This window comes from Pleuronectes platessa, chromosome 10 (genome assembly GCF_947347685.1).
Source record: "Pleuronectes platessa chromosome 10, fPlePla1.1, whole genome shotgun sequence".
NCBI classification, from domain to species: domain Eukaryota; kingdom Metazoa; phylum Chordata; class Actinopteri; order Pleuronectiformes; family Pleuronectidae; genus Pleuronectes; species Pleuronectes platessa.
The window spans coordinates 3,852,213-3,870,721 of record NC_070635.1 but is presented as its reverse complement, the minus strand read 5'-3'; the positions used below and the strand labels follow the sequence as shown (position 1 = coordinate 3,870,721).

At 42.4% G+C, this 18,509-nt stretch overlaps 1 protein-coding gene across 1 annotated transcript in view; it reads right to left on the bottom strand.

Moving 5' to 3' along the window:
* Positions 1-18,509, bottom strand: part of otud7b (OTU deubiquitinase 7B) — a 33,696-nt gene that overhangs the window by 9,046 nt on the left and 6,141 nt on the right. Inside the window, exons 2-8 of the mRNA XM_053432361.1 lie at positions 6,057-6,306; positions 5,374-5,544; positions 4,697-4,924; positions 4,144-4,245; positions 3,537-3,664; positions 2,068-2,174; positions 1,567-1,694 (exon numbers count right to left, since the gene is read on the bottom strand). Of these exons, the coding sequence (XP_053288336.1) occupies positions 1,567-1,694; positions 2,068-2,174; positions 3,537-3,664; positions 4,144-4,245; positions 4,697-4,924; positions 5,374-5,544; positions 6,057-6,141 (949 nt within the window). The 5' untranslated portion in view covers positions 6,142-6,306. The remainder of the gene's footprint in view (positions 1-1,566; positions 1,695-2,067; positions 2,175-3,536; positions 3,665-4,143; positions 4,246-4,696; positions 4,925-5,373; positions 5,545-6,056; positions 6,307-18,509) is intronic.

The window sequence follows — 18,509 nt, the reverse complement described above, 5'->3', positions numbered from 1 at the left end:
GCAGGTGGTAATGGGGCGAGAGGGGGCTGCACTTCTCGCTCTCTGTGCTCTCTGCTGCATGGCCCTTTTGCATTAGTCCAGGTTGTAAACACACATTAGAGGGTCGGTAACAGACAGACAGGGCCGGTAAGAACTTTATGGATTGTTTTACGGTCCACTGGTTGACCCGATTGTCCCGATGCGCCCGGAGCTGGGCCTGATCCTGACCTTCCTGCTCGCGGGCCCCCCCTCCTACTTGACCCACGAGCCATTAGCCATTTTGACCTGACAGCTACCATCCTCCCTCCTTTAAAACGGTTTACTCCATCTGCCAGTATCAGAATGTGTCGACCTATGCAGAGCACTACACTACGTTTATCAAACTGATTCTATTCTATAGAATCTAATCTGTGAGAGAAGCGAATATTGGCATCAACGTATATAAAATACCGAAATCTTCAGGCTCTGCAGCTTGGTGAATAACAATGCTTCATCTCCTCTACTTACAAACTGAAGCATAGCACCTATACATTATATATAAGAATATTTTTGATTAATCTTATCTGCACCCATTTATACTGGCTCTCCCAGATTTATTTTTATTAATTTGCAAACATAACACACGACTTAAACTCAATAGTATCCTTATTGCCCAGTGTGCGCAACTAATACATATTTTAAATTGAATCAATAGTCAATCCATTTCTTTATATCCTGCATTCATACAGATAAATCAACATTGACAGAGACCATACAGAATTATGGTCATGCATTAAAAACTATGTGTGAATTTATGAGAATTGCATCATGCATACATTTATTGTCTTGACTGGTACCACAAAGGCTGCTGCTGTGAAGGGCGAGTTTCATTTGATGCACATGCACGTGAATACATGTTCACGGATGATTTGTTCATCGTGTCCAGGCTGTGGTGTGTAAACACTGTTGCCAGTTTGCGTTTATCAAGTGTACGAGTTGTATTTCACTCCCGCTCTTTTGTTTTTAAAGGCACAAAGTCACAGAGCCGGGTTCTGGACGTGGCCGATGATGATGACAGAGAGCGATGCACTGCAAGCTAGCGCGTCATTTCAAGTGCTACTTGCTGACGTCAAACTCGGAGAGGAGAGAACAAGGTTATCTGATCGTTGTTCCAGCAACTCACTCTCATAGTGGTTTTTTATTCTCTTTTCTGCTTCATCCTCCCATTGAAGTTTGACTCTAGTGGGAGAATGGCCCTTGTGGAATTAGACTTGTGTAGTGAGGAAATAGATGCCATTGGTTTACCATCAGTTTACATGTAATAAAGGGTTGAGGCAGCTGAGAAAAAGCCGGACACATCCTGCCGCTGAACTCAATATGTCACAACCCCCCTCTTTTTTACTTATTGACAGACATATTGATGGATAACTACAATCCCTGAGTACAAGGCTTTTTTTGTGTGTTCCTGATAATGTATGCGTGTATGCACAGAAATGGGTCAGTGGTACTAGTTCATACATTACTACTTCAATAACTCAAACTCGATCAATGTCAGTCCTTCACATCACACCACACGCACTAGTGATGCCGGGCTCTCCGAATATTTACCCTCTCCTCCAGAGTCCCTGAGCATGGTGTCGGCCACCACCACTATGGGTCGTCTGAGAACGTGAGCCAGCACAAAGACGTGAAACTCCTCCAAACTCTCATAAACCGGTTCATCCGAAGACTCCGCCCTGAGGACAACAGCAACACAGATTCTGGTTTAGACACGCCCACAAATGTATATTTTAAGTTAATGTAAATTGATTATTCTTGTAGGAGTTTATAAGTAAAAATGTAGACTCTTTGATGGCCATAAAAACAAGAAGAACATTGAGACTTGTCTGTATTTAAAGTGGTTTTGAGTATAAAAATGACAGAATTTGGATTTCAAAATGTTCAAACTGAAATTGTTATTTATAATACAGTAAATTGCAGATGAACTAAATCAGGGCCAGTCGCTCAGTTCCGATTGTGAGCGCAGTTGTTTGTTCATGAATAAAAACATGAGTGCGACCAGGTATGCGGTGGTTTAACAGCCTCGGCTTTGTCTGAGGCAGACCTTACCCGTTGGTGCCGTTGGTGCTGTAGTGTATTCTGGGCTCACTGGAGGCTAACTTCAACAGTTCATTCCACTCCTTCTGCCACTCCTCCTCTGTGTACACCAGACCAGACTGAGGAGAGAGGAAACACACAAACACACAGTTAGAGAGCGAGTGTCAAATGTCACAAAAGCATGCGGTGCGTTATGGCATCTGACCACAAGGTTGCATGCTGACAATTGAGAGAAGGGATTAAACCAGAGCTTTTACGACCTCCCGTGTCATTTGACCAGAGGCATTAGGAGCCTCATCAACATCCTGATTTTAACCACCATATATGGAGAAACAGAAAACTTTGGTTCCCCCTTCTCACACATTCACACAAAACAGCTTCCCAGTGCAGCCACAGTCATCTGCCGCTGCCCACAGAGCAGCTCCTCTGGAACATTTCTTGGTTTCAGTAGTTTTCTTAAGGACACCTCAAAGATACAGTAGCTGTTGACGAACGGCTGAGCATCAGGCAGTCATGCGCGTGGCTCGTCCTCTGTGGGCGTCTGTACACTGTGTGCAGCCGCTATGGAAAACAAACTTAACCTCTGCTCACACCTCTTATGTGTGTCTTGTTGTGTGATCTGATCACAAGTGGGCCGCTCACAGTACGTCAGTTCAGACTCGGATATTAGAACGCGTCTCCATCTGTGACCATTTGTGATTGGATCTCACTTCCTCCCTCTACATGCAAATAAACACATTCAGGCCGGCAGGTGTTGAAATACCTGTATACACACCGAATGGCCATTTTATTAGGTACACCTGTGGACTCTAATGCAATTCAACTGCCAAAAAATAACCTTTTATCAGCTTTTTACTTTACTTTTTATTATTGTAACAGAGTTGGAGATATTATAGAGGTGTTAATTGAAATAAATACTCAGAAGGTGAGGTCATGGTTGGCGGCGGTGTACCAGAGGTGTGTCTCACACTCTGGCCTCCTTACATAAGGGTTAGAAACACCTCACAACATAATGGATTAGAGCTGTTGAATTGAACTGTGGTAGCTTTTACAGATGGAGCTGATAAAGGGGACAATGTTTGCAAAGCTCCATGTTTACATAATGAAGCAATCAGAAGAAATAAGCTTTTCATATCTAATACAAAAATGTCTTCCCATACCGGATATACTAAAAGCTTCAAATGTTTTACTGCTACAGAATGAGTATTATGTAAGTGATGTCATGGGACTGTTGTGCCATATCAGTGTTTTGTCTCTGGTGTTGTTTCCTCTCGTCTCTGTGTTTTAAAAAGGAGCTGGAGGCGCACAAAGGCCCTTATTTGTTCATTCTCTCTCTGTGTGGTCAACTACATCCAACAAGCAGCATTCTGATCAAACGCTCGCCACAGTCTCTCTGCTTTGGACCCTTGGCTTTGCCCCCTACACAGTCGGCACAGAGCTACAAAGATGACCCAGAGAAAAGTGCAGCCTGCAAAACAGACCTCTTTGTTCTGCTGGGTCTGCTGCCACCTCCACCTGCGCTTCAGTGCCTCTCTCTCCAGCCCGTGATCCATCAGCGCGTAGAGCGACTTACGCAGCATCAGGTCCCGGTCATGAAAGCCCCACATGCCTGAGTTACAAAACAAAATGATTGGATTTGACAAAACATCTGCAAACTGCACTTAAAATGATAAAGAGAAGCAGGTTTTTATTTGTATTGTTGTGGTGCTGACATGTTTGAAAGAAAAACAAATAGTCTTTGCCTATTGAAAGACCTATACAAATGTAATGTTTATTTTTCAGTAAATGAAAAGCTGAATTAGTTACTATTTTCGGCTTTAAATACTTTTAAACTAGTATTACTTTCACATCTACTGTCCAGGAGATGCACTACAAGACATAGAACAATGCCTGCACATTAGCTGAAGCATTATTAATTTTCTGGACGAGGGCTCCTAAGTGGGCCACAAAGGCTAAGTGGGTGTGCAGTGCAACATTGTAAAACGCAATTAGTGCTTCCGCTAACAATGGCGCTCTCTTAATGAACGTTAATAGAGTGTGAAACCAGCACAGTACTGGGGTCTTGTTTGAAAGGTCTGTGATACTCACCGAGCGAGGCTGCGTGTAACAGGCAATTTCCATCTCCGCTCGTGGCCAGCGGCAGCAGATTCTGACAGTTTGAAACCACTTTCGTCCACCAGTTCAGTCGACCTGCAGGCGAACGGCAAAACAACTTGACTCATCGGTTGGAAATACAAATATGGCGCAGTGCTAAAGTGCAAATGTTTGAGTCATTTACAAAAGAAACTGTTGGTATAAGAGCTAAACTGGGTGTGGAAGTGAATGTGGAGAAATATTTGGGATAACTTCCAAATGTTAAAACCCGAGCCCCAAAAAATTGAGTGCCAGATATGACAAAGGAAACAGGCAAGTCACCAAAGGACTGTGACAGCTGAGCCATTCAATAAACAGTGTTATCTATTACGACTGGTGTTGGTGTGACCTGCAAGCTAACAAAGTATAACCCTGAAGTCAGACTTTTCAAACCAACCGGCCCAAAGCTTTGAAAATCCACAGGGGATTCTCTCTGAAAGCAGAGATAGTATTTGTTAGAGCGCTGGTGGCTAGAAACCTTGTGGGCCTGTGTCCAGGCTTCTCTCACCTGCATGCTCCAAGGCCACCATCATTGACTGCTCTATAAGATCCCTCTCGATGAAACCACGGAAGTCATCCTGGTACACGGTGAGGTCTGGTAGTTGGAAAGTGCACAGAGGCGTGTCCAGAAGCGGCTCATTGCTGCTGCCGCCGGTGCTGGAGACGTGAGAACGGGCCAGGGACACGATGGTTGAACTGGCGTGGGAAATACCCCTGGACAGCCGCTTCTCTGTGGCTGTAATAAAAACAGACAAGCAGAGGATGAGGAGGAAGATCTTTGCTAACAGGCAATATAAGCTTGTTTCCCGGGAACTTTAGGCCTGCCAGCCCTCTAGAAAAATGTCCAGAGTGTCTCAGGATGAAAAAGAGCTGCCATAAACGTACAAGACGCAGATCAGGAAGTCAAATTTGGCAAACTAAATCTAAGAGCATTTGCTGATAAGACGCCTGCGCTGGTGTCAAACAAAAACTGCTTACAAACTCCAGAAACCCACATTTCTACAGTTTATCACTGAACACAGCTTTAGGAAATACTCAGGAAAAAAATGGGTTAAGAAAAGAGGTCATTTTACATTGGTTACCGATGGTTTACATCAATATCTTTGCTTACTGATTCACAGAGTACATCTCCATGTTAACCTCTGTTACGACAGATACAAACATCTCACTTGCCCGTGGCCTCACCTTGCACCACCTCGTCCTGTCGGTGGAGGATGGGCCGTCCCACCCTCGCCATCTCCTTTTCCAGAGGCAGATACGTTCTATCCTCTGCGAAAGAATACGTCAGGTTCCCAGCATGCACCTGTCGAAGCTGCTCGAAGTCACTGAGTGCAGCAGTGAAATCCCAGTTCTTGCCTATGGAGAGAGGGAGGGGAGGGGGGGGAGGGGTTGAGCAAACAGGTCCAGTGTGACAACCTAAATCTTGTTTCCATTTCAACCTTAATGAGTTTAAACCATAGGCTGCCTTATCTTATGTAAAGGTCACCAGCACATTCCTTTGCTTGTATAAATATGAGAATGTGAAGCACGACTCCTCTCGCTGCTGTTCACTCTCTGTCGTTGAATTTTTAACCCAAGTTCTTATCTGCAACATGTGTTGCTGCTAGGCAACAGGAGCCCATTGAGCTATACCTTCTTTCTGTTCGAGAACGAAAACCTGATCAACGGTGACAAGGCAGCAGCACCGTCTAAGACCCTTGCTCGGATAAAGAATGATTCATATTTATCTCTTCGGGTTCTCCAAGTTTGAGATGTTGTTATTGTGAGAAATGATTGTGTAACGTGGAGCGCTAGACAATAAAGTAGTGTATTTTATGGAGGGTCTCAGCAAGGCCAGTGGCTTGATAATAAAATACTCTGCAACTCACCCTCTAGCAAATCTCTGGCCAATCCCGGTTCAGCTCCAGTGGAACGGACAAAGTCGGATAGGACTGCGTCCATATCCACGGTCATGTGATCATGAAGTCACAAGTTGGAGGGTTGCTTCCGGGCAGAAAAAGAAAAAACAAACAAAACGAGGACACTGCTCTCCTCCTTGAAAGGGCACCAGGGGGGGAGGGGGTCGAGGGGGGTGAGGGGGGAGAGACCCTCTACCTCGAGCTGCTCTACCAGCCACACCTGAAACGGGAAGATTAACAACTCAGGTATTCACTCATCAGAAGTTCAACATTGTCCAGAAGGATTAGCAAAAGCTTACATGGGACTGAAAGAAGTTTCACTGCTTGAATGTGTACAACAGTGACTGAGAAGCATATTGATATAATGACCTGTTTTAATCCCTTTTTCAAACACGACCCGGCTGCTTTTGAACTTGACACCTTTGCAGTCACTTGACCCCCCCCCCCATGACAACAGCCGGGGCAAACAAAGTGTTTCACAAAAGACCATATTTGCATTGAAGCCAATAAAACCCATATGACAACATATCGTGAGGGAAATTTCCGCTGTTTGGCTTCAGATTAGATCCTGTTTTAACAGACACTTCTAAACTTTTGTTAAATTGTTGTGAATTCAGAATAAAAAAAACACTCAATAACTATAGTGGAGACTGTGACTTTTATATTGTGAATGTGAAGTATTCAGCACACAGCCCCAAAAAACTCTGGATTCCCTCCAAACCAATTAGAGACATCCGATACTGAAAATAAAAGCCAATATTTGTCTGTTTTCATGGCAAAATATATATATTTTCATGACAGGGGAGAAAATGGGCCTCAATGTCATATAAATCCTCAGTAGATATGTATATCTCTTTTAAAGTCAGATTCATTTGAACGGTGTGATACGAGGAAACAGTGCGTCTTAAAGAAGTCCCTCTGATAACAATTAGCATCAGTTGAGCACCAAAAATCAATCCAGAAACATTATTGAGAGAGAGAGAGAGAGAGAGAGAGAGAGAGAGAGAGAGAGAGAGAGAGAGAGAGAGAGAGAGAGAGAGAGAGAGAGAGAGAGAGAGAGAGAGAGAGAGAGAGAGAGAGGTCAGTATCAATCGGGCCGTTGACACAAAGGATGAAGATGACGATCAATACCAGACAAAAGGACTGAATCGAAGTAGTTCTGGCTCAAAAGAAGTACTTTGGGGAACTGAAGATAAAAGCCCTTATTTTACCAGGAAAGATGTTGAGAGCGAACACTCACATCAGCAGTTCTCTGAACCACATCTCGACAGTTACAAGCCCTGCTCTGTAATATCTGTCCTTCTCGAGCGCTTTGCTGTAAGTTAGTATACTACAATCTACAACCTGACCAATGTGGGTTTCTGAAGCTGATATCAGGGAGTAAAGTAATAAAAACTAAATGGCAATGATTCCTAAGATGATGTTGTCAAACTCACAGAAATGTAGTGGAGGCTTGATACTTAACCATAAACCTAACAATAGATACAACAAATACAATTAAATAAATGGAGCTTGAAAATAATATAAAGGGTAAATGGGTTTGTATTTATATAGCGGGCGTAAATAAAACATTATCCAATATGCAGAACTGGTGTACTGGTTGGGCTCGACTGTAAATTCAGCTTTTCAGATATTTTAAACATGTGGTGCTGATCAATGCAGGCTAGAAAGCAAAACAAATATTTAATCTTCGACCTGAACACTGGAAGCAAATCTCAGCTACCCACAGTATGCTAATTATGCTCCAAGTCATATGCATGATTATCAATCACTAGCATTAGTCTTAGGAATAGAGGACTTCCTTTCAGCATATGATTTAAATATCTACCATGTAGTACACAAAGATAATTACACTGATCTGTGCATATTTATAACACCGCTGTGCACGACTATAAAACCATCCTGTCACTATGTTTCCTTGAAGTTCACAAACTGCCTAATCTAGTTTTGACTGACCTTTCATTTGTAATTCTTTCAAATCTACCTACAGTCATCTATTCCCATCCGTCCCCTGGCTCATCCACCACCCGATGTTCCTGCCTCATCTCTGACTCAGTGAACTCTATTCCACTGTGGCTGATGAGTCACGAGTTTACTCTTCTTACACCTCTCTCTCTCTCTCTCCATCGTTCCCTCGCTTCACGCTCTCTCCCTGCCTCCCTCAGATTCTCCATCATTATTAAAAGCCGGGCAGGCTGGCAGGCACGCAGAGGAGGAACAGACTTCAGCACAAAAGGCCTTTCTCAGCCAGCGGAGTAATTCCAGAGCCTTCTCTGCAAAGTCAGGCATTCAGCAGTCTCCCCCTGCAGGGTCTCTTCGTTTTTCTCGCAGTCTTTCAATTCTGTTGCGTTCGGGTTCACTGATCACAACATGCGTACGAGTTCAGAGATGTGAGATGGGGGCCGGTCAATCATTTCAAACCACAGGGTATCTGAACAGACTCTGGCTGTATTCGGACTGAAACAATTGCGGGTTTCACTGGGTTCTGACCGACAATAATACACCAACAAACAAAGAAACAAAGAACAGAGAAAAGGCAGGGGCTGTGATGCAGTGAGAGTGTTGCTATATAGGCATTGACTTGTGACACCAGACTCATGTGAAGCGATGCCTCCATGACAGAAAGTTTCCAGAGCTGTTGACTCAGTTCTGTTTCCATCATGGACAAAAAATGAAGAAGAAATCCCCAAAGAACAAAGAAAGAAAAACATCAGAGTCTGAGATTTAAAAATGACTTGAAGAATGTCTAATCAATACAAAAGTCTCATTATTGATGTTTTTGAATAGGCTAGCAGAAATATCAATGCTGGAAAATCAATGCATTCCAACCTGCATTTATAATATTTGGGGTTCAGCCCGATCTCCACTGAATCTGACAACTTAAGCCTCTGCTCTGGACCTTAGAGATACTTAGTATAGCCTTTTATTTGTTTACTTTACTGCAACCCTTAAAGCTCATTCAATTGCTGAGAGAATAATCCCTGTGGTTTGTCTGCAAATACAAGCACATCAACTGACAACAAGGCACTGACAGCCAGGAAACAACCCACAACAGTGAAAGGGTGATAAACGTGAAGGGCTGTGGACAGAATGTACCAACACAGATCAACAAAAGGCCGGCTGTTGTCACCGTGGGCCTGAAACATCGGCCATTCCTGTGAGCCCACTACAACCAAGTTGATGTAATGTCACGTGGGCCTTCTTCAGAAAAAAAATAGAAAGAGTCTGTAGTCTTAGTCATACTGAGTCCCACAAGGCCTCTGGTGCTACAACGCAATATCATCTTTTTAAATTGTTTTGATAAATATATTCATTCAACCATGAACTTATATAGATAAATAAGTCTAAATAAATATAAACAAAATAAAAACACAAGTACAACCAAATGCATACAATTTGAATTAGGAAAATTGTCTATTTTTTATTATTGCATATAAATATATTTTTTTAATCGCTTATTCTTTAATCACATTTGTCAATACAAGTCAAGTATTATTAACACTGTAACTTGATTACTTCTTACACTATGATGCCTTTTAACATTTGTGCAATATAAATAAGACATAAGAGAGATTATTGCACAAAAAGTATCTTGCAATAGCAGATGTGACACAAAATATAGATGTTAAGATTTATGACATCAAAGTTGAGGGAGGCTGTGAGTTTAAATTTATCAAATGAGATAAATTATGATGATGCAATTTGACTATTTTGCAAAAAAGTCTGATATTGCACCTCATGATTTACGATTGTTGTCAGTAGTTAAAGTTTTTCTTGTTTTTGAAGTGTGGCCATGAGAGTAAAGCTGACGTTCACTTCTAATGTCAGGACTGCCGATGCATTACGATCACATAAAAACTTTAAAAATGATATGTCTTCCCAGTCAAAACACTTTTTTATTTAATGGCCATAAATGTCTCAACTTGGCAGCCGGCAAAGACCAACATCCATACCACCAAGACCCTGTGGATCACTGGCTAACGCTAACAGCGCGGCTGCCAACGCGGGGCAGTCAGTGATTTGTGTCTGGGACGGCTGAGCTTTTGTCTGGCAGGAGGGCTTACGTAACAGAAGCTGCTGACAACACGTGGGTGCTGAGCTGAGGGCTGGGAGAAGGGCTTGGATCACCGACGGACAGGGAGGTCGGCCCCTTGCACCACCGAGAGGGTCAACGCACTGCCGGGGCATCACGGACACCGATTGTTTTGGTAGCCTTCGGATTATTTATTTAGTAAATAGCTTCATACTCTCCTTATGGAATATGTGTGACCACATTCGTGACCTTACTCACAGTCTCGACGGGAGAAATAGCTGAGTGTGGCCACCGGGTTTCCACTGTTGACCTATGAGCAGCTGAACTGGAGGAGCTTAAGGGGCCTGATCATCCTGACAGCAGTGGGAGTATGGGGAGTTGTTTATCCAGCTCTTAGCTTGAGGGTTTCAAGAAGCCGGAATCTTTAAAGCTGAGCACAGAATAAATGACTCTGTTAAACTGGCAATTTCCTTTTTGGACGCAGGAAATTATATGACGACACTGATCAGTGAGTTAAGGGGAAAATAACACACCGGCCAAATGGTATCTTATTTAGGATCTTCCACAGAAATCTAGTCTGGTTTCAGACATTTGATTCACTGCACACTTTAAACAGACTTTTCCTTCTTTTTTTTAACAAAACACATGAAATGTAAATCAATGCTCTTGCGCCCTGTTCATACTAATATGGATATTTGACAAAACAAACCTTTTCCCTGGCGTTTGAGGCTCTTCATCCACAGTTGTTTTAATGCCTTCCAAAGTGCACATTTTCAAAAACTCTCAAAACTCTATGTATCATTGTGTACATGTAAATAGTGTTAGAAAACGAATATGTCACAGCTTACTTCTCACATGCCCACTGCGCCAGAAACAACAACAACGTCTTTATACTGATTTCTAAAAGTTTGGTTTGCACTTCAAGGTCTAATTAAGTTTCCAGCGAAATGAAGCATTACTGCACCACAGACGTGTGCCAGGCCCGATAGTAATTGGACCACAGTGTTCTTCTCTGGTATTTGACGGATCTTTGATGTAGACTTTATCCCCCCCTTATGTCCCGGCATGCATGTTTATAGTGTTTGTCGTCTTTTGTGTTCTCGCTTGAAAGGAGATATTCTGTAAAATGGATTTTTAAAACGAATTGGAAAAACAGAAAAAAAAATTATCTGCAGTAATATAGATGAGGCATTTATATAGAACAATCCAATTTTCTAGGTCTACAAGTATTGAATCCATAAAGCACCTTAAAATAACAAACCAAACATTTTGTACTAGGCCTAGAGTCTCGAGGCAAAAGGTGCCTGTGTACTCTGAATGCTTCATCATGCTTCACTGCATAGGTTACTTATGCAAGGTCACTCAATATGGCACGACCTGAATTATGAGAGCCCCATGAAGTACATATTGTACGAGGAGAATCTGTGGAAACTGACCTTTTAATAACAACAGGAAAGATTGGTACGTAATCGAAACATTTTAAAGAATGTTTGCAATTTGTTTGTCTATATAGATTGTAAGGACGTTAACATACATTCGTAAAAGAGAGTTACAGAAAGCATATGGACAAACGGATGGATGAGAGGACAGACGGACAAAATGATAGACAGACAGACAGAGGCTCAGGCTATTTTTTGTCTGAACCATTCAAGCCCAACCCAAACGGACATTTTGTACTTTGAGTCTGAACCCAACCCAGGAAGGGTACGTGCAGTCTAAAAATCTGATAGATAACGCAGCCAACGAGACCAACCCAACCTGAATATCATTTAAAAAATGTTGTCTCAACCCTACTGACCATCAGGTAAACAGTGCACCCTCTAACAGAAGGAGAGAGAGACACACACACACAAAGCTCACTGTGTTGACAATCAGTGTGGGTGTGAAATCATGCTCCAATCCTGTGTTTCCACTTTGAGTAATGCAGTTTATTTACTTGATCCACACGCCTGTAAAGGTCTCATTGAAAAGAAGATTAAGGGTCATGGACTACAACCTGTTTAAAAGAGGATGATTTGAGGTTTCATGTTTTACTTTCATTATGTGAAATATGAGGAATGTTGCTGCACAAGCTGGGGTCAAAGAAGAAGCACGGAAAACTACACCTGAATAGATACTAAACGATGACCCAGAATGGTTTTATTATCTCATCAGTCTGTGGTCTGTTAACTCAAGAGGATGACTGAGTTGCTTGGTTTAGTGGTCAAGACAGAACCAATGACCCGTCTAGAAACGTGTCCGTTTCATTTTAATCACATCAATCTTTCCTGTGATCTCAGTGAATGGAGCACACCCTCTCCGCCTGGCGAGACCATACGAGTAAGCAAAGAGGGGAAGGCAACGTGGCTGGTGGGAGCTGGAGCAGGATGGTATCTGTGACCTCAGTGCTTCATCTCCAGTCCACAGTGATGATGGGACAGAATAGAAAACCTTTCAGTGTTTGGACACAGCGGCGAGCTACGACAGCCAGTCCCTTCACACAGCCATAACTCACAATTAACACAGATGGACATGTTAACTGGAAAAAGGCGTACATGCAAAAATCTATTTGGGGATTTCATGATTTTAAGTAAAAATCAAGATTAATCCGATTTTTGTATCCAGCACCACTAAATGATTAATCAAGAAAAATAATATGTAGATGAGTCGATCAAGTAAAGTTCCAGCTCAACAAGTCAAGAAACAGGTCAAAGGGACTGTTTACAACCAGTATATTGTCAGATGATTCAAATAAATCTGTATCAGCCTCAAAGATCCAATATTAAACAAGCTCTACTGACAGCCAGTAAAGGGGAGGCTGGAGAGATACGGTAGGGAAAACATTCTTGTCAACATGAGTGACTCAAATCTCAATCAGACTGATATTGCCAGAGTTGTCAGTAAGTGCTCTAAATGTCTGTGATAGGCGTAGCTGACTGTCCTTAAAATCACAGACAGGCCAAAAACTGTGTGGGAGGTAGCAGAGCATAAGCTTCCTTGTTAATCTATTTCTCAGTGAGTTAAAGGCCTGTGTTTTGGTTTTCTCTCAGAAACAGGGCCGGGCTTACTGTGAACAATCCTCTACAGTAAACACTATTCCACTGTAATAAACCAGAGAAGGAGGAAAAACAAAGGTGTGGTGAGATGACTGCCCTTCAGCTGTCTTTATCTGTGGAGTGCTGTAATCTGGTTACTGACTGAGCCCAGTCAGCCTACACTGACTCATTATATAACATGAGAGCTACAGCTGGGAAAGAAGCTGATTGGTTCTTGGCTAAGGAGCGGAGGAAGTAATGCACATTTCTTCATATAGGGCTGTACATTCAATAAATAGTGAACTGTAGATCACAGCAGCAAGTAAAATATATCACAACATATCATCATAAATGAAGCATTGTGGTGTTATAGAGATGCTCCAGCACAAAATTCATATAGTCCAGATTTACTGGATGATTGTTTGGAACTAGACTTGTGCTGGGGTTGATATTAAATCTTAAACCAGCTTGACTTTATGTGAACCAACTCGGCCTATGTTTCTGACTGTGGTTGTGGTTAAATAAAAAGTAGTTCACATCAGCAACCAGTGCCAACAGCGTTACAGCACTAAATCCAAGTTGTCTTGCATTAGCAAAGCAATATAATGTGATTATCACAACATTATGAACATATTATGAACACATGAATATTTATGAACACACACTGAAACACTAGTGTCTGAAAAGCCGTTAGCTATTTCCTGCCAACCCAAGAGCGGCAACATGGAGGAGATCAAATCCAAGTGGCAAGGGGGACAGATCTTCTTAGAGGAGAATCGCAAGTAAAAAGTGGACAGGAGCTGGGAGGCAGAGTACGAGTGGGTCTTTCTTTCCGCTGCTACAGGTCTGCTGCTACTTATCAAAAGGCTAAACAAAAGCAATGTGGCGATATTTACAAGATGGTGTCATCTACACTCAGATTCACTGGAGAGACCAGCAGGACCTTCAGGGATCGGACAGAGATCAAGAAGTGATTCCACCGGAGCTGTGATGCTGTGGCACCAGGACTCTGGGAGACAAGAACAGTGTTATGGTGGTAAAGTCCCTACTCAGTCTCAGTATATCATTACTCCTGGGCCATTCTTTACTGATAACAATGCAGTTGTGTTGACAAACACAGGAATTGTAATTACATCCAAGACAGCACAGAATAAAAGAAAGCGCAATAGCATAGGCAATTCTGTAATTTTCTGCAACATCAGGTTTCTTCAAGGGCAACTGGATGCATTATATGAAAAGACACATGACTTTCCAACGGCTTGAATAATGCCAACGATGACATATATTGCATCCTAAATATCCCCTCAGGCTAATCTAAGGCTGTTGCCTTTCCTCCTTCCTCAATGTCAAAATAAATGAATTTATAAAATCACCTTTCATCTAATAAAGACAAATGTTCACCTTTAAGTGATTGCAAACAACACTAAACTCTTTATTATGTTTAGCGTGTTTTCACTATCTATTACTTCCTGTTCTCCTGCTGCCTCACCAATTCTCCCTTGACCACTACAGGGGGGAGGGGACTGATAATTTCAGTCGCTATAGGTTTACATCTCAGAAATCAATACAGTAAATTACTGTGGGGCCATTTCCCTGGACAAAAGCGCCTATGCTAGAAAGCTGGTCATTGGAGAAAAATCAATGAAACCCACTGAACTGCAGCAAAGCAGAATGTCCACACAGCTGTTGACATGTTAATTATAGGAACGAGTGAACCGCTTCAGGTCCATTAGCTTAAAAAAACGCTTCTTCATGCGAGTCCAAGAAAGCTTTTGTCTTAAGTGGAGCAGAGAGTCCTTGTGTAGCTGCAGTGAGGAGAAGCCAGCGTGCCCCGGCCTACATTGTAAGTTTCAATACCATAGACTGTATATAACCCTCCCACTGCACAGAAATGAAGCCAAAATAACCTGGATACCATCGCTGCATTTTGTGGATCCACACAAACATTCAATCGGCTCTTCCCTGACCCTCCCAGCATTCGTCCACCAGGGTTTGTGGAAATCTGTCTCGTATTTTTTCCATACACTTGCTTAAAAACAAACGGACAGGGGTGAAAACATAACCTCCATGGCAGAGGTAATAAAAATCATAACTATCTGAAAAGAATACACTTGAACATGCATCATCTTTGAGTATTGACCTATTAGACTTATTAACAATTGGGGATCCAAAATTGAAAAAGATAAATGATACGCCTCCATACAAGGAGACATCATGTTTCAGAAAAGTCCTTAAGCAATGATATTACAATAAGAAGAGAGCATTTAGAATCAAGCACATTCTGACTGCCAGCTGTAGGCATCTGTGTGTGTGTGTGTGTGTGTGTGTGTGTGTGTGTGTGTGTGTGTGTGTGTGTGTGTGTGTGTGTGTGTGTGTGTGTGTGTGTGTGTGTGTGTGTGTGTGTGTGTGTGTGTGTGTGTGTGTGTGTGTGTGTGTGTGTGTGTGTGTGTGTGTACTGCGTAAGACAACACCAGCCTGAATGCACACATAGCTGATGTCAGAGATTCCACACCGTGCCTGCCCTCTCGGAGGCCATGCCACTGGAGCTGGTCGAGTCCAAAAGCTGTCCAGTCATCACACAAAAATCTGCCAAGTCTAAACTTCCCTCCCGCGGCCTCCCTGTCCTGCTTGCTGGCGCAGAAACATCCAAACCTGATCCTTGTGAACTCAGCAGCCAGCCCCCCTTTTCTCTGCGAGAGCTCGAGGCAAAGAAAAGAGAGGACAACAAGATCTACTTACAGATAATGAATTTCACCTCAGTTTAAGTGTTGGGAGCATGTAAATAGTGAACAGATGTGTCAACCACAGGATGCAGTGGTTCTGAACTTAATGTTTGAGCTACTGCAGCCGAATAAAGTTATTCTGATCATAGTTTTCTGAATAGCTATAATCAGCTATTCATGTTTGAAGATATGAAAACTTTTAATTTAAAGAAAACCAACGCGGAAAGATGAATATTTGTGTTTCTATTTTATATATATTTGTTTATGTTAATTTAATTGATTCAATTTATTTGTGAAAGTTATTGATAACTGTTAAATATCACAGTTCTGTCACACCTGTTTGAAAACAACATCTAAGGAGGGCTAATATCCCCACTCCCAAATCCATATCGGTTGGGCTTCAGTCTTCATTTTAAGCTGGCTGCTCTGATCCTTGCGTGTTCAACTGCAGTGGGCACAACCAAAGAACCAATTTATAAAAGAGAATTCCCACCTAATCTCTGAGTTTCCAGAATTAGAGCAACCTCCTGTTTCAGATAGTCTAAAAATAATCCACTATGATCACAGTTCAAACATAGAAACTCTGCACTGTGCAGAGATCAAAAACAGCCGGCAACTAAACATCTGAACGCATCAGGGACAAAATGCCCTGGTGAACGCCTAATGGGTCAATTAAATACAATCTACTCATCTGTTCTCTTACAGTTTGACACCAAAGCATCCGCCTAACAAGGCCTAATATTCATCAACACAAAGAGAGCTATGCCTGAGGCCAAACTGTTCTCGACTACGCCAAGCCTCACGTTGTTGACTTACCCTGGACACATTATAGCAAGTGGATTTCAGCTGGTTCAGACCGGCTGAGCACAAAAGAAGGTTAGAAATGACTCATCAACCTCATCATGCAATGTGCCTAATATTTAGATGACAAGGTGTAAATCCAGTTCAGGAAAGGGGACAAACACCTTTCAGAACAAACAGTGGAAAACTTTGGATGGTTTCATAGTGGGTTTCCTGCAGCCTGATGTGGAGTCTTACTGATATCCACAAGTTCAGCCAACTGAAATGGGCAGCGTTTGCGTCTGAGCGCAAGTGTTTATCAAAGTGTCTGAGAGATGATGTCATGGCGAAGCAGAGCATGTGGCAGAGATCTCTGAACTCACTTAGCCCGCTGTTGCCTGAAGTCCTGCGTGCCACAACATGAACGGAAATAAGCCTACATTGTTGTTTTGTAGACAAAAAGTTTTCTGACATTTGAACTTGAGTGAAAACAATTTTATCCCATGTCCAGGGGTCAACTTCTCCACATGGATACAGTGGCAACAACTATTTATAACCAGGCTTGCCCAGACGTCTTCCTCTTGAACAGGATGTCTCATTTGACAGCAGCTTGTGATTTATGGATCATAGTTTCTATGATTCAGCTTGAGATAGCTGGAGGTAAATAAGTAAATAAATGATAATATATTAAACATAACCAGTTAGCACAAGTTGAACAGTTAAGACAGTATTAACTAGTCAATATGGGCTCAGAGAATTTATGATGCTGAAATTGTACAGACCAAATTATATGATTAACGAATATTGAAAGTAGAGCCCAACTGTTAAATTGAATCAAGCTGCACGCAACTCCACACACACACTCTTGGGTATCAGTCCCCTGAGTGTGCCAGATACATTTTTTATATCCAAGATCCATGAATTAAAAAGGTTCCTGGATCTACCTCTCGGCCTGGATCCCAAATCCAAACTATAATGGGTTCTTTCATGACTCATATCGCATCCTTCCACCAAGTTCTGGGGGAAACAGTTTTTGAAAATCACCAGCCAGAAAGATGTGAAAACACAGCCTCCTTTGGTAGAGGTCAGGATCATGAGATGAAGTCTAAAAGGATTTTTGAATTTGTGTAGTGAATATTGTATAATGTAGGAACAACACGCTGATATTATCATGAATGTAAACATTGTCCATGCCACCAAGGTCTTGTTTTATTGTCTGTCCCTCTGTTTAGGAAGTTTATTATTCGGTCTATTAAAGTCGACCTCAGAGGTTCCAAGCTTGTGCCCGGGGCAAACCGACCGCAGCCAGTCCCAGTAATGACCAGTCAAGGAGTGCTAATTAACAGCCGCACAAAGCAAGCCGCTTCAGGGAGGCTTGTATGGGACCATAAGTGACATTCCTACATTCCTCAGAGACCACACTACATTGTGCACAGTGTCAGGAGGTTGGGTTAGCCTGAACCAGCAGAAAAACGTAATGAGGGTATCGGTGACAGCTGCGGAGCATGTAGTGAGAGGGGTCGCTCTGACAGCAGCACAGAGCTACAGCCAGGTCCCAGTGTACGACTTCCAGACCACAGAACTCTGAGAACATCGGGCACTGGTTTCGGTATTCCCGAAAGCAGCCAACCTAAACTCCAGACTCTGCGGGTGAGAAGTACACATATGGCCCCAATGGCCTCACTTGATCGATTTCTAAGCCTTAGTGAAGAAATACAAGCCTCTGTGTCCATTTGAACACTACCCACATATATACAAAGAGTGAGGACATTTAAGAGCAAGTTACAACATTTGTAGGACGCTTTTCATTATAAAGTTGATTTAAAAAAAAAAGAAAATGTGTTGTAAAGTGCGAATAAGGCAGGAATCTCTC